The sequence below is a fragment of the Odocoileus virginianus genome, chromosome 18 (assembly GCF_023699985.2).
Source record: "Odocoileus virginianus isolate 20LAN1187 ecotype Illinois chromosome 18, Ovbor_1.2, whole genome shotgun sequence".
Taxonomy (NCBI): Eukaryota; Metazoa; Chordata; class Mammalia; order Artiodactyla; family Cervidae; genus Odocoileus; species Odocoileus virginianus.
The window spans coordinates 10,442,512-10,466,688 of NC_069691.1; the positions used below are offsets into that span (position 1 = coordinate 10,442,512).

Here is a 24,177-nt window from a genome sequence, read left to right on the forward strand (position 1 = left end):
TTCACACTTATCACCTCTTACATTATATATCCTCTGTATTTGTCCCATTTATTGCTGTTGGTCTTCCTCTACTAGAATGTTAGCTTCACAGAACGTGAATTTTTGTTTTACTCACTGCTGGATCAGCCCGAGCTCTTATTAAGTGTCAGGTATCCCAATAAATAATTGAATGAATGAATGGCCCATGCTCTTGAGGTAATCAAAGCAACAGTGAGCATGTCTTTAAACCTTACAGAAGGCTTCTTGCAAATCTCTTTATAACCCTTTCTGTGATATAACATTAACACATTACATAACACACACTTTATTCTTCTTAAATGTTGAATGAATGAATGACATTATCACATGCAAACATGCTCGAAAATTAAGAATTTATTATGAACAACCACACGATCACCAAAATCTGCCTTTATATTTCCCTCTCTAATTTTATCATAATCAATGACCTCTTAGAATCACTGAACCAAAGTGGTATGTATAACAAGGCTGTTGAATTCATTAAATATTAAATTAGAAGGCAAGTAACTGCAGAAATCTGATGAACTGCTAATATTTATAAAGTACAAATGAACTGCCCAGCATCACTGCCCTGTATCCTCACAAAAGTATGAGGTAGGTATCACAGTTTTCCATTTCATATGCACAAAAGCAGAAGCTTACAAAATTTAAGAACTTGCCTAGAACCACACAGTTAGGAAAGAGCCAAGCTCAGGTTGACTCCAGATAGCCTAACTCCACAGCACATGTTAACTACTCTAAAAGATGTTTAAAATAAAAGGTTTCTAAGGGTGAATTTAAAACAATTCCCCGTAAGACAGTGCTCCTAAGAGTTGTATGCAGAGGGGATGTTTTTAGGGACATTTCTGTCTACTTTGAGCAGATACAGAAAAGAAAGCGTTGAAAAGCATCCCTGAGAGTAATGAGAGGCCATCCCTGTTGTCTATGGGGGCAGGAAACCTGGTCTCTATTTCCTATTCCACCACTGACCCCAAGACACTTACAACAGTGTCTTCACGTAGGTGAGAAAGTATCTTTAAGGCACCCGTTCACCTTGAAGTTCAAGGGGCATTCTAAGCTTAATAAGTATAATACCTGGTATCAAGCACCTTGGATGCTATTTCACTGGGCCATGAAATGCCACAAAATAATCTGAAAAATGTCTTCCTTAGACTTGAAGTTTCAAGTTAATCACTCAGATCTTCAGAGAACTGCATTAGAATACATGAAATCAGAGCAAAAGCATTACAATCGTTTTTTAAAAATCAGGATACTCAAGTGAAAATGTATTACCTCTATGATTTTAGAGCAACTTTCTATTTTTTTTTTTTAGAGCAACTTTCTAAAACATGCATACATGTGACAGACTCAATAATGGTCCCCTAAAAATATATTCATATCCTAATCCCCAGAACCAGTGGCTACATCACCCTCTATGGCAAAAAGGACAATGCAACTGTGATTAAGAGTTTTGAGATGGGGAGATTATCCTGGATTATCACAAGGGTTCTTATAAGAAGGAGGTGGCAAAGTCAGAGAGAAGTGATGGCAGAAGCATAGGTCAGAGAGAGATGGAAACAGAGATCAGAGATGGGGAGACAGGGAGAAAGAAAAAGAGGTCAAAGAGAGAGACCTAGAGATTTGAAGATGCTATGTTGCTGGCTCTGATGATGAAGGAAAGGTTGACAGACAAGTCAAAGAATTTAAGTGGCTTCTAGAAGGAAAAGGCAAGGAGATGAGTCTACAATCTCATCTTGTCTAGAATCTCCAGAAGGAAGACAACTCTGATGACATCCTCACTTTAAGTTAGGACCTCTGACCTTAAGAACTGAAAGATAATAATTTTGTGTTGTTTTAAGCCATTAAGTTTGTGGTCATTTGTTACTGCAGCAATAAGAAGCTATTACAACGTAGAACTAGTATCTCAGTAGACATGCGTGAGAAGCAAAGAAAATGAAACTAGACTATTTGTATTTGGAGTTTGTTTATTTTTCGTAATTTTCAGGACTCTCTGGGTATTCAGTTATGAGTTTCTATGTAGCTGTGAAAGTGAAAGTGAAGTCGCTCAGTCGTGTCTGACTCTTTGTGACCCCATGGACTATAGCCTACCAGGCTCCTCCATCCATGGAATTTTCCAGGCAAGAATACTGGAGTGGGTTGCCACTGCCTTCTCAAGGAGATCTTCCTGACCCAGGGATCAAACCTGGGTCCCCTGCATTGCAGGCAGATGCTCTACCATGTGAGCCACCAGGGAAGCTGTATAGTGATGAGTCTCAGCCCTGTATTCTGCTCAGCACCTTATTAGCACTCTCTTGCTTAATCTTCAAAACAAACTGAAAAGTAAGATAAAGCAACTTGCCCAGCAAAAGAGGAGTAAGTCACTTGTTTTTTCAAAGCCATTATGTAATTAATACTACTAACAACAATAGCTACCACTTGCTGATGCTTTCCTACATAACATCCAATCTTTCCAACAGCCCTGAAAAAGAAGGAGAGTTATTCTAATTTTATGGAGAAGAAAACAGTCCAAACCCGGGAGCAGCTAAGTAACATGCCCAAGTGAGAAAAATGTCTGAGTATGATCTCAAAAAATCTAAGCTTTTTCTAGTCACAGCACTTCGATTTTTATTTAAAATTTATTCAAAGGGTTTTCTATCACCGCATTCGATTTAATGTGCACACTCAAATACCCACTCCTTATCCTACCCTTTTGCCCTCACCAAGATGAGGCCTCATTATTTTATTCTAAAGCTACCTGATCAGCAGAGTATAGCAGAAGCTATGTCCCTATAGTTCATCATAAAAGTGGATGATCAAAAACATCTTGACTACAAATACCAAGCAAGCAAGAAACAGGTATGACAATTTCACCAGGGAAATGCAAGACAGAGAAAATAGAGTAAGCACCAGATTTTTCCAGGTTCAAGTGAGAAACCTACAATCTACCCCACTATTCACACAGGACAGGAGATCTGCCTCAAAACAAATCAGAGAGTAACAGAGTTGGAAAAAACTTATACAGAATTTTGATCTGCCTTTCCTCCACTGAGTGCAGGAATCTACTCTTCAACCTTTAAACACAGAGCACTGCATTTTCTGGGGCAGCACATTTGTTACAAAGTTATTCCAGATAATCAGTCTAAATCCACTCCTCAGTCCTGGTTCCAGCTTGTGATGGCAACCCATTCGGTCATCCTTCTTGTGTGCCAGACAACCAACACGTCCCGACCGGGTCTTCCCTCTTCTTGGCTGAACATCCGAGTTTTTCCATTTTTTCCCTCGTGAGACAAGCCGTTGCAAAGTTGCTTCCCCCTAGACATGCCAATATCTGCTATGCTTCCCCAGAAAACTTGGAGCCCAGAACATAAGACATCTCAACTCTAGGTATGGTGGAGCCAGAATGGAATCATGATCCTATGACCTCCCTGGGTGATGCCCTGCTATTAGAAGTAGCTTAGAATCGAAATATTTTTAGCAGAATGCACTTGCCCAACTAAAAAATCCTCAGATGCCCTTTTTAATTTGGTTCTCCTCCAGTCTATATTTTAACTTCTTAAATGTAAATGATAGAAATTTACATTTCTGTTGATTATAGAATGTCATTTTCTATATTTTGCTCTATATATTCACAGCATGCCTAAACATCTGGTTCTTTACTGAGAGCACACACTGATCCAAAGATACTGAAGATAGAGTGAACAAAACAAAGACCCTGATAAGATGCAGGTAACATTCTGACCTGACTCGGACAACCACATTGTGTCAATTGCAAGTTTGAAATCTACATCTTCTCTATTGAATCAGAATATTCCTCCAAAGAGCACTGAAATAATTTTTCATATTAGTCTATTATAGATAAGAATGGGATTTCACATTCAATGTATAATATGTTTGCAACAGTTATGTAAGATTGAACTGTAAATGGTGTTAGGCTTTTACTTTCTTCTATCCATTTTTTTCCAAAATGAATAATTATGCCCTTAATGTATATAATCCTCATACTATATGCATCAGATAAAAACATTTATGAGTGCTATTTATAGTCAGCTATTCTTTTAAAAAGTTTTTAAAAACCCATATGTAAGTAATTTCTGGAGAAACTAAAATAAATTATTGTTTAATATTTAATCTAATCCACCTGCTTGTAATACACATATCACACAAATAAACACACACACATACACACAAAGTAGAAAGTCCAAGAGAGGCTGAGAGGGAAAGAGCACACATAGCCTACATTATTCTTTTCATTACTGATCACCTTTGCAACTTGAAAGCATTTCCACAAACTACATGGAAACAAACACATTCTGATAGATGGTCACATTTCTAGAATTACACCAGGAACACTAAATTTTCTCTTTATATTCAATGACTCAACCCTTGCTATACATTAGAATTATATGGAGGCTAAAAAAAAAAAATACTAAATATTAGTTTCCCTCCACATCCAGCCCAGAGATTCTGATGTAAGGATATGAGTTAAAGCCAGGGCACAAGTATTTTCTTTGAAAAAGCATTCTAAATGATTCTACAGGTGAACAACCACTGTTCTAATCTATCCATCTAATTCTGCAGAAATAGAACAATTTACTCTGAATTCTATGATCTTTGTTCAATTATTCCTATCTAATTAATTAAAGTAAGTTTAAATGAGAAAGTATCTAAACAATTTGATTTTAACACTAATGTAACTGGTATGTTTTGTTCTTTTATTCATCCTTTTAATTATTTCAAAAGGCATCTTTCCTCAAAAAAAATTTTTTTAGAAAAATGTATTTAGTATAACCAGATTCAGAATTTCCTATATTTTATCTTAGTGGTAAACAGAAGCTATGTTGAGCTCTACAGAATTTTAAATGACACATTTTATTCGTAAAAGGGAAGACTCTGAGGGAAAAGCTGTGAGCATTAAGAACAGGTGACAGAAACAATGTGTGTTTAAGACAGCTGATGGGCTCATCACCCTCAGTTTAAAAACCTTCTTAGCAGGAGAAGCTCTGTCTCTTTCTAATTGCTGTTCAGAGATGCCCTGTTCCTTTGTCCTCATCTGGGTCCTTCCTGGAGACTGGCCATGTTAACACTTAGAGGAAAGTGACCCTAAACACAGAACCCACAGCAGGGGATAAGCAATAGCATCTGTGGAACAATGGCAGCTGAGAGGTGGGAGAGGTGTCCAGTCAGGGGTTCAGTTCTCTATCTAAGCAGAAGTGAGGATGGGTCCCATTTTTATAGCTCTTGAAGCTCTGCCACTGGACGCAGCTATTGGCCACTTGTATTAAAGACGTCACAGATACACAACTATTAGTGGTGGTGGTGTAGTTGCTAAAGTCGTGTCCGACTCTTGAGACCCCATGAACTAGAGCCCGCCAGGCTCCTCTGTCCATGAGATTCTCCAGGCAAGAATACTGGAGTGGGTTGCCATTTCCTTCTCCAGGGGATCTTCCTGACTCAGGAATCAAACCCACCAGGTCTCCTGCATTGCAGGCAGATTCTTTCCCAACTGAGCTATAAGGGAAGCCCTATTAGAATGGATTAAATAAAAGAAAAAAACAGCAAAACCAAATGATGGTGAGGACGCAGGTAAATAGAAGGTCACACAGTATTGGGAATATTTGGAAAATTGTTTAGCAGTTTCCTATAAAAGTAAATATTCACGTATGTAACCCAAAAATCCCCCTCCTATATATGTTCTCCAAGAAAAATAAGAATTTACATTCATACAAAAACTTGCACATGAGTATTATAGCAGCTTTACTCATAATCACCAACAACTGGAAACAATCCATTGTCCTACACAAGGTGAATGAATACACAAACTGGTATACCCACAATGGAATACTACTCAATGATTAAAAGGAATGCATTTACTTATTAATTAATTAGGAATGAATCCCACATGCATTTTAACAAGGGAAAGAAACCAGGTTCAAAATGTTGTATAAAAATGCATATTCCACTAATATGACATTGTGGAAGAGGCAATATCGACCAGAAACTACATTAGTGGTTGCCAGGAATCGGGGTGCAGCAAGAGTCTGATTGGCTTCCCTGGTGGCGCAGATGGTAAAGAATCTGCCTGCAATGCACGAGGCCTGGGTTTGATCCTAGGTTGGGAAGATCCCCTGGAGGAGGGCATGGCAACCCACTCCAGTATTCTTGACTGGAGAATCCCCATGGACAGAGGAGCCTGGTGGACTGCAGTCCATGCGGTTGCAAAGAGTCTGTTAGAACTGCAGCAGCAAGAGGCTGATTACAAAGGAGCATTAGAGAGTTCTTCTGAGGTGACAGAATTGTTCTGTACCTTTATTTTGAAGGTGGTCACATGACTATACGTATTTGTCAAAACCTACAGAACTATATAGAGATTTTTAATGTATGCAAATAATACCTCAAATAAACCTGATCCCCAAAAATGTGTATAGGGAAAGGTCTGGGAATAAAAGTGAATTCGTTGGAAAGGTGATGTAAATGGAAAAGCAAAAAGTTAAGGAGTTGTTTGGATTAAAATATATTACCAAATTGGCTTTATTCAATTAAAGAGCTTCCCTATAGCCATAGCAACCACTTCAACATTTGGAATTACACAGTGCAAATAGAAACCCTGAGAACCATTCACAACATGTAAAGCTTTCTTTTTATCAAAGGAATGAAGTCTTGCAACATCTCTTAGTAAAGGACTGTTTTCCACCAACTGTGACCACCTGAGTCACAACGAAATACAACTGATTATGCTAAAGGATGGGTCACATGAAGCTACTGTAAACTATGAAAATATGGCTGGTGATTTTGAAACAAAAATGAAAAAGCATAAACGACTCAGTCTCCTAAATGTTGTTAACAACATCTAACATAACTGCCCTGAATATAAGTAAAAATCTATAAATTGGTGGTTCTCAAAGTATAGCCCCAGGATTAGAGGCATCAGATCAGCAGTACTGACAGCACCCAGGAGCTTAGCAGAAGTGCACACTCCCATGCCCAACCCCAACCTGAATCAGAATCTAGTGATTTCCCTCTTGGCCAACTCTAAGTTCAAGAGGTGAGGACATGGTCATCATGAATGACTGATGAAAAAAACATCCAGAAAAGGACATGAGTATGTTGCTATCTTCACCTGTGCAGCCAAGGTGAAGTACAAACCTACCCCCATCATATTCCCATACAATCTATATAGTTTTAGGGTTTTAATTATCAGCTTTGCCCTTTTAAAATGCTATGAGCCCAATCTATATTTAAAGTAAAATTGGATTTCAAGTAGAATTTTATGCAAACTCAATTCTAGGAGATAATTAAAAACATTAATAATGTTCATAGTACCAAGAGAGGTATAGTTATCTGTGATGGATCAGTTCATTCCATAACCAAGTGAATAAAGTTTCAGAACTAAAACTTCACAAGTGATATATGTACTAATAATTGAAACTATTAAAAATTAAAAGTTGTCTCACAATATCCATTAGGTCTTGCCATATTCTACTTAATGTGGACTCTATCTTCTTAGTTTCTGCTTTCTGTGTAGAGGATCAATAATGATTTCTAAATTTTCAATAACTATCTCAAGTCGTAAAGATCAGAACATGTTTTTCTTCCTCTTTTCAAGTAAACTGTTTTGATATTTCAACAGATGTCTCAGTAGGAAAATGTTATTTTCATCCATCTGAGAGTTTATCAAGCACTGAGAAGATGTTAAAGTAGCCCCAAATATCATCAATTATACCATCAGATATACAAGGCTTTATTTGCATTATCAATATCTCCTCTGGGGTCCTGCTTTATTGACACTATCTGTCCACAATATCCAAGGGCTATGACTTCATGATTGTGCACAAATGGACTACCTACTCTTTCAATCATGGGGGGCAGATATTTAATCCAATGCTAGTTCCCAGGTGACATCTAGTTTCATGGATAAATTCCCTTCTCCAGGGGATCTTCCCAACCCAGGGACCAAATCCAGGACTCCTGTATTGCAGGCAGATTCTTTACCATCTGAGCCACCAGGGAAGCTCCTGTGGATAAATACTCAGAGGCAACAACATCTGAACATCAGTTTAAGCAAAATACCAACAAGGCAGATCTGTTGCCCCTCACACCCATGCATAAACTTGGCCCAAAACACTTGCAAGAAATACCAGTGTTCACAGACTTAGAGAACAAACTTATGGTTGCCAGGAGGGAAGAATGGGAGAAAGAGATAGTTATAGAGTTTGGGATCGATATGTACACACCGCTATATTTAAAATGGATAAACAACAAGGACCTATTGTATACCACAGGGAACTCTGCTCACTGTTATGTGGTAGCCTGGATGGAGGGGAGTCTAGGGAAGAATGGATACACATGTATGTATGGCTAAATCCCTTCACTCTTCACCTGAAACTATCACGACATTATTAATCAGCTATATTCCAATATAAATGTTTTTTTTAAATGCCAGTGTTTTGGATGATCTGCATGTTTTAGCACCATTGCCCAATTTAAGAATTTTGCACTTTTGTAAACAGGATTAATAATTCATCAGGTTTTTGTCTTATTTTATCCCAGAAAATGGCAATATTGATTTCCATCTTTTCTTTACATTGTTCTACATGAGTAATTAAGGTAATATCATGCTCCTTTGTAAAAGTAGTCAACTACTTTCTGTTACTGTTATAATAAAATTAAAAATCGGTAATCTGGCCCACAAGGAGGTCTGGCTTAGCAGATCTGGCTCCTATGTATCTTTCTATTGTCATCTTCTAACACTTTTCCCTTTTGTTCACTATGCACCAATCCCCACTGGCCGCCTTTCTCAGGACCTTTGCACGTGTGGTCCCATTTGAATTAGCATTCCTTTTTTTCCCCAATTTCCCATTGCCTAATTCCTTCTCATCTTTTAGATCTTAACTCAAATATCACCTCCTCGGAAAAAATGTTCTCTTATCTTCTTCAGTTACTCTCTATCTGATCAAGCTGTTTTTTTACTGTTTTTAAATATTGCTGTATTGGCTGCACTTGGCACAGAATGGTTGCCCATTAAGCATATATAAAATGAATAGATGAACGAGTACTGTGAAATGAGTGAAAAATTATTACCCCAATTTTCCAAATAATAAAACTGAAGCCCAGCTAAATCTAGCAGTTTATCCAACTGTACACTATGAGTGGTAACAGAAACAAGATTTTTCTGATATGAAGCTCAGGGCTAGTTTCACTATTCAATATAAATCCTAAATAGACTTTAAAAAATCATAATCTGTGCTTGGAGCCCTGTTTTCAATTCTTTTTAAAGCTTCAACTCCTGCCTGATTAACTGTAGGATTAATATCTTTATCTCAGCAATTCCTGAGCTAGCTGAAGTTTTATTATTTTTTTTTCTTAACATAAAAAGTCCATTGACCTTTATCTCAGCAGCTTGTTTGATCTTAAATATATGTCAAATAAACCCAAAATGAGAGTTTAAATAACCATTATGCCTACCAAGTAAATGTTTGTACCTATAAAATAGAAAGTCAAAAGTGGTGTTTAAGAAAATGTTCTCGGGAGGTAAGTATTTCCCTTCTGTCAGCCCTAAGTACTTACTGTTGACATAAAAGATAAACCCAATACAGTGTTTTACCAAAAGAATCATTGCCATGTTTACAGTTTTTTTGCAGTAACTGAAGACACAGACTTACCTGGACAAATACCTCATATCTGGATAAATAAAAAAAAAAGTAAGGGAATTTAATATACATTAATTTCCTGAGGTGTTCACAAGACTAAAAATTAACCAATGAATTATTTTAATACTCAAAACACTGGATATTGCCTGATTGCGATGTTTGCATCACTCAGATAGAGGCAGGCAATTTAGCAGAAAAACAGGACTTCGCAAGTTTTCCTCCCTCTTCGTTCAAACATGCCAACATTTTGTAGCTAAATTGTGAAATAGGTTTAAAGCTGCAATAAACTAAAGTGATAAAGACCCAGGGCGGAGAATGGTTTGGACAGTCACAAGCGTTTACTCCCATATCTCAAATGTATCATATTAATTTGAATTCTTACAGTGATATGCTGAAATGTCTCTATTCTTTTATTTTAGTTACTGCCTAACTTCCATAGACCCATAAAGGGAATGTGTAAGTGCTCAATGTAATGGCTACAACAATTTACCCCTCATCATACAGATTAACAAGCCCAAGGAAAACAGAGTTCAGGTTACAGTCATGGGAACAAGCAACCCTATTGTAACATGGTCATATTCCTATTTGTAAACCACTACTCCTACATTTCCCAAAATGGGCCTTGTGACCTCCCCCAGAAAACAGCTCTCTGGTTCAAGAGATCAAGCAAGCTGTTCATGCCTCAGCCATTAGATCAATCATTTACCTCATTACTAAACAGCCACCACCATAAAAACGACCTTTCGATGTGCCAAAATCAGGGGGAAAAAAAAATCTAACATTTCTTTTCAAGGTAGTTAAACAACAAAAGGTATAAATGTGAGGTTTTTCACAGAAATAAGGAAAAGAATATTGCCTCCAAAATAGAGATACTTTTTCATACACCACAAACCTATCCATGCAAATGCCTTTGACAAATTTTCTCCACTCACACATCGCCTAAAGTAACATAGGTCTTGATAAATACAAAAATTATTAGCAATACTTATTAAAGAAATATATTTTTCCTATAAAGGATTAAGATGACCAGAAAAGCTGCTCTATATTATTAATAACACAGTTCTCAGGAGACACTTTTAAAATCAGAGCTTAAAGATACTATAACTCAGGTCTGCTAAATGTCCATTCATTGCTCTAACTATACCTCTTCTCTTGAGGCCTCAGACTCTTCATCTTTATAATGAAGACCTAGGTGACACAATTGCTAGCAACTCTGAAACCTGATGAGTCTTGCTACCTAATGGGGCATTTACATTTTAGGAGACATTATTAGGAATCTTCCAAAGCCACAGAGTGTTGGAAGTGGCATTTTTCTTTCAAGACAAATTACCATTAATGAAAACACCCCCCATACACTCTTTCTTTCCAACAATAAGTAATAGCCAAATCCGATGTGATAATGCACAAGGTGGAGCCTTAATGGAATGCTGGATCCAGCAAAACTCAAGCAATAAATGTTATGGAACTTGATCATACTCTCACATCACAAAGCTCTTTATGATAACACTTGAGTAAACCCATCTGGTTGAGTTAATAATTAGTGTAAATCTGTTACAAGTTAATAACGCACAGACAAGTCATTCCGGGTACATGATGATACAGCAAATTTGAGACCCAAGTTTCAGATAATATTTTGCCTTTCATTTTTCTTTATTTCCTACTCTTATTAGAAAACAAAAAGCCATTAAAGAATAAGACCTTCAAATAAGACCTATATACTTACAGACTAGATGAAAAGGAAAAAGATAAAAGCACTTTCCTAAGGAATTTTTTCAGAAGGACCTCTCAAAGGTTGAGACAGACTCCAGGCCACTTCTATATTTTGCACTGCCTGGTGGACTGTAAAATAAAGAAATGTTTAAGTAAGCAGCACATTTATTTAAGTGCTTATGTGTAACACAAAAATATAACCGCTGTCCGTGAGTATTTCAGAATGCACAAAGTATATTCATTTCTAGTGTACTTATTATAAATAGTGAAATGTAGTAATGAGACATGAGATGAAAGTAAGCAGACATTGTATTCAGGGTATGAAACTACATCTATAAGCAACTTGGGAGATATTTCATAAACATGAAACCAGGAGCCAAATGATTTTCAGCCCGGGCTCCTGGTATTCCATCCACTGGGTAAAGATCCTGGAGTTCACTTAAAGATTTATTCTGTGGCCAGGGCCTTTAAACAGAAATTACGCACAAAAAGCAGAATTCTGTGAACCTCAACATCAACAAATATTTATATACGTGTAGCTATCCAAAGATGACCCCCCCCCCACCCCACTCCAAAAGCAAATAAAGTGCAATTTAGCAAAACTTAACTACTGAGGCTGAAATTGTCAAAGTGCAACAGAGTTGAAAATGACCTAATAATTCCTGAGTTTTGATGGTAATGAAAAGAGAGAAGGCTGAGACCAGAGGAGAGGGCAGGTGGCCTCCTCGGGGAGAGAGAAGCTCTGAGCTCCGGGGACACAGCCAGGCCATCAGGGGCTGAGGAAGAGCTGAGCACAGTGGTGGCTGTCAAGCCTGGCTGCATATTTAAGACGACTGATGCTCAGACCCCACTCAAGATCCATTCATCAGAAGCACTGAAGGTGTCGTTAAAGGCTCCCAGGTGGCTGGAATGTGAGCCAGGGACTGACAGCCACTTAGTCAGGGTCCCTGAGGCTGGGGGAAAGAAAAGCCTGAGTCCAGTCCAGCTCTATTAATCAGGACTTGGGTGACTGCAAGGAGAGAGAGCCAGTTTACTCTAGAGCAAATCCCATATGGAGTGGGGTTGGGGAGAGGATGTCCAGAGACAGGTCTCTTTCATGTTCACCAACAAAGAAGAAAACAGCCCTGTAGAGGAAAGGACATTCAGATGACTAAAGTCTCAGCAGGCGAAATCCAGACCAACTTTACTCCACATCAGAAGGTACGATGTTTCTATCTTGTGTACCCTGTGGATGTCAGCATTCCAAACAATGAGCATCTTAGCACATAACGGAGACCGGGGCACACCTCTGCTCAAAACTATCAAATGGCCTTCCTCTTCCCTCAGAGAAAGTCCAGTCCTTACTGGGCACAGCCTACAGGGACCTACAGGCTTGCGCCAAAGTGTGGTCCCAGGACCAGCAGTAGTGGTGTCGCTGGAGAGCTTGTTAGAACCACGGAATCTTTGGCCCCATTGACCTAATCAGAATCTCCATTTTGACACAGTTCCCCAAGTGACTCTGTGCGTATTAAAATGTGAGAAGTCATAAAATAAACAACAAGGTCCTACTGTTATATAGCATGGATAACTGTATATTCAATACCTTGTAAAAACCTACAGTGAAAAGAGTCTGAAAAAGAATATACATATGCATAACTGAATCACTTTGATGTACACCTGCAACACCATAAATCAAATTTACTTCAAATATTTTTTTAAAATGTGAGAAACACTGATCTACAGAATCTCCCTCACCTCTCCTTTCCATCCCCATTGCCTCTCCAGTCCCTCTGTTACCTGACTTGTTCCCTCAACATCTTACCATTCCTTCATTCTCTCAAGCTCTCTCCTGTTCAGGGCCTTAACACTGGCTGCTTCCGCTAGTAGAATGTGTCTCCTCCACATTTCTGGAAGGTCCATTTCTTTAGCTCACCTTCTTCAGATCTTTACCCATGTCACCTCCTCTATGAAAACCTCTCCAGTCGTCCCGTTTACAACTGGAAAACTCTTCCAGACATTCCCCCTTCCCTGCTTCCCATCCGCTGGATTTACCACCAGTTGACACACTTTTTGTTTGTCATTCAATTATTCATTAACAGTCTCCCTGTGATAGACTACAAAATAGACCACAAACTCTTTGCCTCTCTTCCTATGGAGTTGTGAAGTTTATGTCACTGCCTCTTGAAGCTGGGCTTGGTCATGTGACTTGCTTTGACTTAGGAGATGTTCATATACATTACTGTTGTTCTTCAGTCGCTCAGTCTTGACTGACTCTTTGATACCCCATGGACTACAGCACGCCAGGCTTTCCTGTCCTTCACTATCTCCCAGAGCTTGTTCAAACTCATGTCCATTGAGTCAGTGATGCCATCCAACCATCTCCTGTCATCCCCTTTGCCTTCTGCTTTCAATCTTTCCCAGTATCAGTTCAGTTCAGTTCCTCAGTCATGTCCGACTCCTTGCAACACCATGGACTGCAGCACGCCAGGTCTCCCATCCATCACCAACTCCTGGAGTTCACCCAAACTCATATCCATTGAGTCGGTGATGCCATCCAACCATCTCATTCTCTGTCATCCCCTTCTCCTCCCACCTTCAATTTTTTCCAGCATCAGGGTCTTTTCTAATGAGTCAGTTCTTCACATCAGGTGGCCGAAGTATTGGAGTTTCAGCTTCAGCATCAGTCCTTCCAATGAACATTCAGGACTGATCTCCTTTAGGATGGGCTGGTTGGATCTCCTTCCTGCCAAGGGACTCTCAAGAGCCTTCTCCAACACCACAGTTCAAAAACATCAATTCTTCACTTCTCAGCCTTCTTTATAGTCCAACTCTCACATCCATACACGACCACTGGAAAAATCATAGCCTTGACTAGACGGACCTTTGTTGGCAAAGTAATGTCTCTGCTTTTTAATATGCTGTCTAAGTTGGTCATAACTTTCTTTCCAAGGATTAAGCGTCTTTTAATTTCATGGCTGCAGTCACCATCTGCAGTGATTTTGGAGCCCAAAAAAATAAAGTCTGCCACTGTTTCTACTGTTTCCCCATCTATTTGCCATGAAGTGATGGGACCGGATGCTATGATCTTAGTTTTCTGAATGTTGAGCTTTAAGCCAATTTTTTCACTCTCCTCTTTCACTTTCAACAAGAGGCTCCTTAGTTCTTCTTCACTTTCTGACATAAGGGTGGTGTCATCTGCATATCTGAGGTTATTGATATTTCTCCTGGCAATCTTGTGAAGCTTGTGCTTCATCCAGCCCAGCGTTTCTCATGATGCACTCTGCAGATAAGCTAAATAAGCAGCATGACAATATACAGCCTTGACATACTCCTTTTCTTATTTGGAACCAGTCTGTTGTTCCATGTCCAGTTCTAACTGTTGCTTCTTGACCTGCATACAGATTTCTCAAGAGGCAGGTCAGGTGGTCTGGTATTCCCATGTCTTTCAGAATTTTCCACTGTTTATTGTGATCCACACAGTCAAAGGCTTTGGCATAGTCAATAAAGCAGAAATAGATGTTTTTCTGGAGCTCCCTTGCTTTTTTGATGATCCAGTAGATGTTGGTAATTTGACCTCTGGTTCCTCTGCCGTTTCTAAAACCAGCTTGAACATCTGGGAGTTCATAGTTCATGTATTGCTGAAGCCTGGCTTGGAGAATTTTGAGCATTACTTTACTAGCATGTGAGATGAGTGCAATTGTGCAGTAGTTTGAGCATTCTTTGGCATTGCCTTTCTTGGGGATTGGAATGAAAATGGACCTTTTCAAGTCCTGTGACCACTGCTGAGTTTTCCAAATTTGCTGGCATATTGAGTGCAGCACTTTCACAGCATCATCTTTTAGGATTTGAAATAGCTCAACTGGAATTCCATCACCTCCACTAGCTTTGCTCATAGTGATGCTTCCTAAGGCCCACTTGACTTCACATTCCAGTACGTCTGGCTCTAGGTGAGTGATCACACCATCATGATTATCTGGGTCATGAAGATCTTTTTTGTACAGTTCTTCTGTGTGTTCTTGCCACCTCTTCTGCTTCTGTTAGGCCCATACCATTTCTGTCCTTATTGAGCCCATCTTTGCATGAAACTTTCCCTTGGTATCTCTAATTTTTTTGAAGAGATTGCTAGTCTTTCCCATTCTGTTGTTTTACTCTATTTCTTTGCACTGATCACTGAGGAAGACTTTCTTATCTCTCCTAGCTATTCTTTGGAACTCTGCATTCACATGGGTATACCTTTCTTTTTCTCCTTTGCTTTTCACTTCTCTTTTCACAGCTATTTGTAAGGCCTCCTCAGACAGCCATTTTGCTTTTTTGCATTTCTTTTTGTTGGGGATGGTCTTGATTCCTATCTCCTGTAGAATGTCGTGAACCTCTGTCCATAGTTCATCAGGCACTCTGTCTATCAGATTTAGTCCCTTAAATCTATTTCTCATTTCATTGTATAAGGGATTTGATTTAGGTCATACCTGAATGGTCTAATGGTTTTCCCTACTTTCTTCAATTTCAGTTTGAATTTGGCAATAAGGAGTTCATGATCTGAGCCACAGTCAGCTCCCGGTCTTGTTTTTGCTGACTGTATAGCAAAAACATCTTTGGGTGCAAAGAATATAATCAATCTGATTTTAGTGTTGAGCATCTGGTGATGTCCATGTGTAGAGTCTTCTCTTGTGTTGTTGGAAGCGGGTGTTTGCTATGGCCAGTGCAAAGACCCAGCATTAGGGTCTTTGCTAATAATGAGTCATCTCTTCCCAACAGATGGCCAATGTATTGGAGCTTCAGCATCAGTCCTTCCAATGAATATTCAGGACTGATTTCCTTTAAGATCGACTGGTTTGATCTCCTTGAAGTCCAAGGGACTCTCAAGAGTCTTTTCCAACACCACAGCTCAAAATCATCAATTCTTTAACATTCAGCCTTCTTTATGGTCCAACTCTCATACATATGACTACTGAAAAAACCACAGCTTTAATTAGATGATCCTTTGTTGGCAAAGTGATGTCTCTGGTTTTTAATACACTGTCTAGGTTCATATATGGGACACAAGCAAAAATTTGAGAAGAGCTTGCACAATGAGGATTTCTCTCTGGCCACTGAGATATCTTCTTGTCACTATGGGAAGAAGCCCAACCAGCTTGCTGGAAGATGAGAGACCTATGGCCAGTTACCCCCATAATCTAAGCCAGCAGCCAGCGCCAACGTGAGTGAAGCCATCCCAGACCAGCAGGCCCTAGCTGACCCAACAGTTGGCTGAAGAATCTAACGGTCAACTCACAGCCTCATAGTAGTTAGTGACTGTCATGTTAAGCCATAGGGTTTTGGGTGATTTGTTTTGAAGCAAGCTTGTAAATCCTTGTAAGTTCAAAGAAGGTAGAGATTTTTGTTCTCTGCTGCATTTCCAGGGTTTAGTAGTGTACTTAGCATTGGGTAAATATTTTAAGATATTTGCAGTGAATGTTGAAGGACAAGTGATGGCAAAGAAAAAAAAAAAAGCCACAAGTGAAAAACAAACAAACAACAAAAAAAAAGGCCAGAAATGGCTCCATTGCTGCAGGACTTAAAGGCAAAATCAGGCCCTCCTTGGGTTCATTAGAACCTTTGTCTCTTCAGATTTTCAGATTGAGGGTGAACTAAACAAGATTTTGACTACTTTGGTAACAATATTTTAGCAGAGGAAAAAATATCCACATGTTCATTCACATGCAGTTTCAAATTTATTCAAAATAGTTCTAGTTTCATGGTGCTTAACTTGTCTAAGGCTGCACAGCCATGTGACCTTTAGAATATTTTTCACATTATGCAGCGCTTACTCTCCTCATTTTAAGTTATTCCGATTTTTAACAGCTCACAAATTGGCGAACCAAATCACTGCATGTTGCTTCAGTTCTGTCTTGCCAAAGAAGAAAAATCTGCTGCTTTGGATGCATGTCAACAGTTGGAAATTCAGGCCATAACATTTTAAATCTCAGATGTTCTCCACTATGTCCACCTCACATAAATCAGTAAGAACATGGATAGCCACATGTTTGGGAGGCCAGCTCACTAACGATGAAGACACGATGGCCCATGGAATGCAGTGGCAAATTTAAGTGGATTCTGTAGCAGTGGGTGTTATAATCTGAGAGTATGGTGTGGTCCTTAGCCAAGGCACAAACAAACAAGTGCAGTTGGCAAGCAGAAAGCAGGTTCACTATTAAACAATTAATTGAGGTACAAAGCTAACATTTATCTTCATTTGATGGGGAAAAAAATAAGACAAACTGTAATACATGGTTTCTGTCTCCTTGGAAAAGGAAATAACCCTCAATTTTCCCTAGTCTTTTGAATGTATATCTGAACTCACGAAACAAATCTCCAGTCGGCTGGCAAGGCTGGAAAGAAGCAATGAGGTGCAATTAAGCTCTGGGACCTTCAGGGTTTCTTTCAAAAAATGCAAATCTCTAAAGAATAGAATCCTATACACACATTGGGAAATACCTAATATCTGGTTTCTGATTTTTTTTAAACACATATAATTATCACTTGCATAATGAGCAAAATGCCTACCTGAGATCCCTGAGGTCTTCCTATTAAGTCAAAGGGTTCTTATCCAGAATATCATATAGTCTTTCTCCCTCTTCAAAACAGATCTCCATGTATACTGTGTGCAAGGCTAAGGAGAAAGCTATTGTACTTTTGTCTTAGTGGGAACTGGCCAGGTTCCCCAGCAGAAACAAATGAACCCATGAATCTCAGTGACTGAAAACAACAAAAGCGTGTTTCTAGCTCATGTTACACATCTGTTGTGCGTTGGCTGGGAGCACCGTTCAGCATGGCCCACAAGGACCCAGGCCAGTGGAGCACCCACCACCTGGAGCCTGCAGATCACAGTGGGGCAGACGGAGAGCACAGTAAATCATGTGCTGACAATTAAAGAGGGGATGTGTGTCACTTCTGCTCACATTTCAGCACAGAAGTTACAGGAGCACACTTACACCCCAGACGGGGAAATGCAATCCTATCACATGGCGAGGAGGAGAACCAAAAATATTCAGGGGCTAGTACTAACGATGCTAAGGTTTCTGTTACCTTCGCACCTTCACTTACTCACAACCATTTCTCCATTTCAGAATATTTTTCTGAGGCCCTCTGAATGGCAGAGCACACTCTTCTAGGTACCATATGTGATACTAAGATGAACCAGACAGAAAATCCTGTCTTTCGGGGGATTAGTATCCATTAAAGGAGAGAAGACAGACAAATAAACGGAATACAAACGGAAAACGTCAAATGCCAGGAAAAAGAAGCTTACAAGTTCAATGAGAGTTTAAACAAAAAAAGTTTTATCCACAGGCAGTCTCAGTCTGAGGAAATGACATCTGAGAAGGGCTCTGCCGAACAAGAAAGGACTGGACATGAGGATGTCCAGGCAGTGGGAGCCACATGATCGGGGCAGGAAAGCAGGGCAGGGCAGTGCATGTGCAAAGAATGGCAAAAGGTTGAGGGGAGGGCGAGGGGGCAGGGGAGTGGTGAGGGGAGGGGGAGGCAGGAAGAGGGGGGAAGAGCAGGGGAGGAAGAGGAAGAAGCCTCTTTGACCAGAGTGGTTTCTGAAAAAATGAAACTGCCTTACGTGACATGTTTTGCATGGAAAGACATAGGGACAGGGTAGGACTGGTGCGACAGTCCACACAGGAAGTAACAGGGGGCTAATAGACAGCAGGGGCATCTCAGGTGCCACTATCGGTAAGGACCGCACCTGCCAACGCAAGAGACATAAGAGACGTGGGTTTGGTCCCTGGGTCAGGAAGATCCCCTGGAGGAGGGCATGGCAACCCACTCTAGTATTCTTGCCTGGAGAATCCCGTGGACAGAAGAGCCTGGCAGGCTACAGTCCAAAAGGTCACAAAGAGTCAGACAGGACTGAAGCGACTTAGCACACGTGCATGCACGCACAGCAGATCCATCGCAATGGAGAGAAAGGAACAGCTCCACTCCAGAACCAAATACAGCACAAGAACACTCAGCTTTCCCATCTCCCTTTCATCTGACCCAGAAACTATAACTCACCTTCCTCTATCTGCCAGAACCTGAAGGGACTGGTTATTTGAGGCTTAGATCTAATCAAACTGAAAAGGTCAGATAGGGAGACCCATCTTGATTGAGAGACTGGCTTCTGGCCATGTCACCCAACTAAGAGAGCATTCCATTCATAATTAAGTGGAGCTAACTCCCAATGGATAGTTTCTCTATTTGTCCCGAGTTTATTTCCTATCTCCAAGGATATTTCTGAAGCTACTCCTTAAGGGCTGGCTGCAGGGCTTAATTTATGTCTGTTTGTCCTGGAGCCTTAATTCCTCCTCTCATGCAGATTTAACTTGAGAACTTTGGCCTTTCAAAGTGGCCCATCCAGGTAAGCTCCTCCACGGCTGATCCAGGTTGGCCAGCCCTGGGCCTCTGACTATAAGACTCTTCGGCTTATATTATACAGAGCTTCAAGGTCTGTCATGAGCACCAAATCTGCTTATTTTTGCTACTCCCACGATTCCACACAGACTAAAGTCTGCCTGCCATCTGAAACCTCCTCTAACTCCTGACCAACTCCATCACTGAGGGGACGCTCTGTGCTGTTATTCCTCCCAGTCCAAAGGACACAAAGCTTGCACTGTTACCCCCAGAGACATGAGCACAGACAGGAGAGCCCTCAGGGTTCCCTGGGATCCTTGGAAAAGCCATCCCAGTGCTAGGATGATCTGGGACTTGGCTCTCGGGGTGGAAGATGTCACACTATGTACTCTGACTCTCCCACTAAGAATTCTCATGAAGTCAAAGCCAGGAAGAACAACCCTGCTGACGATGCCAAGATCTGAAATAGTCAAAGATAAGGATTAGGCTATTTCCCAGGAATCCCTGGACTTTAGAATACACACACACATGACTCATCAATCCTGGATGTCTCCTTTATATCACACTCCCCTATAGAATTTACTATGCACTGTTAGCCTTCCCTATTGATTGGGGAAGAGAATTTTTTGTCATTTTTCTCCAGCGTTCAGATTTAATTTTATATACATTGCTGGCTCATAATATACTTTAGGATTTGATCAATATTTAATGATTATTTATATAGAGCCAACACCATGCTATGTGCTACAGAATAATTAAGCCTTTTACAAGGAGAAAAAAGAAGGAAAAAATTAACTATACTCAGCCTCTTAGGATTTAGGGCAAAATACAACTGGAGTCAACAAACTGAAATATCAGAGTGACTATGCCTATGCCTGTATTTTACCTGTATTTCCAGAGTGAAGTATTGTGCAAGTGACATCTGAGATGCACCCTGAAGAAGAAAATTTCCAGAAGAGCAAGGAGTGAGGTGAATATTGCAGGTGGAAAGACTGGCACAGAAACAGGAAAGGACTGTGTATAGGATCTGGAGAATAATGGGAAGTCCAGTTTGGCTTTCTTAAGGGACAGAGCAAAAAAAAAAAAAGGGGGGGCAACGGGAAAAGTATTTTGAGATAAGTAGAGATAGCAGCCTTTAAAAGCCCAGACGAAGAATCTGTGTAAATGCAGAAGGTAAATGGGGGCTAATGGTGACCTCTGAACAGGCAAATGGCATCATCAAAATGAAGCTTTAAGACCATCCTCTTCGATCTCAAGCTCAACCCCTTCATCCTTGGTAACTAGACTTCATTTACACCAGCTAGCTTCTGCTCCTCTAGGGACTTTGCACTGTTGTCTCCTCTACATGGACCTCACCCCACCCTAGACCTCCAGGTAGCCAGCTCCTTATTCAGATCTCTGCTCAACTGCTCCCTACTTAATGAGGCTCCCTAACTAGCCTATCTAAAGGAGTCCTCCCATCCTCAGGCACTTTAGACTCTGCTAACGTATTCTGCTTTCCAATAGCAACTTATCATTTGAAATTATTTTATGTCATAACTGCCTCATAGGGTGGCTCCTTCCACTAAATATAAGCTCCATGTGAGCAGCTGCTGCTGCTAAGTCACGTGGGTCGTGTCTGACTCTGTGCAACCCCCGAGACGGCAGCCCACCAGGCCACCGTCCCTGGGATTCTCCAGGCAACAATACTGGAGTAGGGTGCCATTTCCTTCTCCAATGCATGAAAGTGAAAAGTGAAAGTGAAGTCGCTCAGCTGTGTCCAACTCTTCCTGACCCCATGGACTGCAGCCCACCAGGCTCCTCCATTCATGGGATTTCCCAGGCAAGAGTACTGGGGCGGGGTGCCATCGCCTTCTCCCATGTGAGCAGACATCTTACTAAAGACAGATATAGTAGGACTAGATCTATTAAAATGGCTGTTAAGCAATAGGTACTCAATAACTATTTTTTAGCAGCTTTACTGTAAAATTCAAATACCATACATTTATCAAAGTATACTATTCAATGATTTTTAGTACAGTTACACAGCTGTGTAAAAATCACCACATCCAATTTTGGAACATTTTCATCACCCCCAAAAGAAACCCCATACCCATTGGTAGTCCCCCACACCCCCCACCAATTCCTCACTGCTCCAGTCCTAGGTGACCACTAATCTACTTTCTTTCTCAGTAGATTTGTCTACTCTGGACATTTCATATAAACAGAATCCTACATGCATGCCCTTTTGTGACTGGCTCTTTTCACTTAGCCAGGAAGAATGTTTTCAAGGTTGATCCACGTTGTAGCTATATTAGTGCTTAGTCACTCAGTCATATCAGACTCCTTGCTAATCCATGGACTGGAGTCCACCAGGCTTCTCTGTCCATGGGGTTTCCCAGGCAAGAATACTGGAGTGGACTGCCATTTCCAACTCCAGGGGATCTTCCAGATCCAGGGGTCGAACTTGCATCTCCTGTGTCTCCTACATTGCAGGTGGATTCTTTACCCAATGAGCCAACATCAAAGCTGAATTAGTACTTCATACATTTTTATTGCAGAATATTCCATGTAAGGAAACACTATATTTTGTTTGCCCATTCATCAGTTGATAGACATTTGGGTTGTTTTCATTTTTCTGACTCCAATGAATAATGCTGCCATGGACTTTTGTCTACAAGTTTTTGTGTGAACAAATGTTTCATTTCTCCTGCCTGTATACTTAGGGGTGGAATTGTTGGATCATATGGTACTTCTACTGATACATTTAAACTTTTAAGGAAGTGCCAGATTGTCTTCCTACGGTGGTTGCAACACTTTGCATTTCCACCAATAGCATATGAGAGTTCCAAATTTTCCACATCCTTGCCAACACTTGTGATTATCTGTCTTTCTGATTATAGTAGTCCAACTGAGTATGATGTGAATTAGTATCTCATTGTGGTTTTGATTTGCATTTCCCTAATGACTAATGATGTTGAGCATCTTCTCATGCGCTTAATGGAGACGTGTCTATTCAGATCCTTTGTGCCCATTTTTAACTGGGTTATTTGTCTTTTAATATTGAATGTAGGTGTTCCTTATATATTCTGGATACATGTCTCTCATCAGATGTGATTTGCAAATATTTTCTCCCATTCTGTGGGTTGCCTTTTGACTTTCTTGATGGTATCCTTCAATAACTATTTTTAAAATAAAACAATGAATAAAACTAATCCTTTAAGACAGGGAAAAAAAAAAAACTTTGACCAGTTCATAAGTATGTGGAAAGTTTGTGGCAGGGCAGGACCTAGAGGAGAATTCAAGTCACCTGTTTTCATCCCTGAGTTTTGTTTACTGATTCTCAGCATTGTCCAACCAGCCCAGAAGCAATAACATCACCCTATCATAAGTCAAACAATGCAGCATTTGGTAAACTGGCTCATGAGCACCAAACAAGTGGAAAGATTCCCCAAGGTTAAAAAAATAAAGAAAAAAGCTTTTGCTGGAAACTAGGCTATAATAAATCTTAAATGGCCTACAATTTAGTTTTCTCTTGAAAAACTGAAATTGATGAATGGGTCCCACACACATACAGGGGGGAAAAAAAAACCAAAACATTAGTTAAATGCACCTAGAATAGGCCCAGGATGAGTAAGTGGCAAACTTCTAAACTTGTAGTTACGGATATACACTTACAAGATTAAAGGTCCTGAAACTGTCTTCCCCGCCTGCACTGCATTCAAACTCGTGAGCACTGCCCAGTTTTATTATGGTTGAGAAACTTCACCTAGTGAAAACAAGGTACAATCCTGGGAACATTGATATGGAGAGAACTGGTATATTTTTACAGCTGCAAGAGCTTCTCAGAGTAGGAAAATAGCAGGCCTTAAGTACTTATTACAAAAATATCAGCCCTTAAGTACTCAAGGAAAATATATATGAGATATACATTTGTGTGTGTGCACACAAATACATGCACACCGGGAAGGCAGCAGGGAAGGACTTGTTTTTAATAAATCTTAACCAGTTTCGATGATGGCAGGGTATCCACAGAGTAATTTGCCCAGGACAGAATTAACCCCTTAGATAATGCACAGACAGGGCTTCCAAGGTGGCTCAGCAGTAAAGAATCTGCCTGCCAATGCAAAAGCCACAGGAGACATGGGTTCAATCCCTGGGTTAGGAATATCTCCTGGAGGAGGAAATGGCAACCCACTCAGGTATTCTTGCTGGGATAATCTCATGGACAGAGGAGCCTCGTGGGCTATAGTCTTTGGGGTCACAGAGTTGGACACAACTGAGCATGCACACATAATGCACAGAACATTCAACTAGAAACTTCATGCTTCTTGTATGATGCTAGCCCTAACAATCAGACTCACATACAAATGCAAACAAGATTAATCTAATATTGTAGACAGCAATCTAAAAATATTATACATTATACAGAGAGCAAATTATAAATAAGTTTAAAAACACATTTCAAAATATATCCATATTCTTA

The 24,177-nt window shown here is 40.1% G+C and overlaps 1 protein-coding gene across 5 annotated transcripts in view; it reads right to left on the minus strand.

The window, feature by feature from the left end:
• Positions 1–24,177, minus strand: part of PCSK5 (proprotein convertase subtilisin/kexin type 5) — a 492,571-nt gene that overhangs the window by 456,889 nt on the left and 11,505 nt on the right. The window contains exon 1 of one of the 5 annotated variants that reach the window (XM_070480333.1): positions 13,267–13,617. The exons of the other annotated variants lie outside the window; for them this stretch is intronic. Coding sequence (XP_070336434.1) covers positions 13,267–13,287 — 21 coding nt within the window. The 5' untranslated portion in view covers positions 13,288–13,617. Of the gene's footprint in view, positions 1–13,266; positions 13,618–24,177 lie in introns of those variants that run through there. 5 annotated transcript variants of the gene reach the window in all.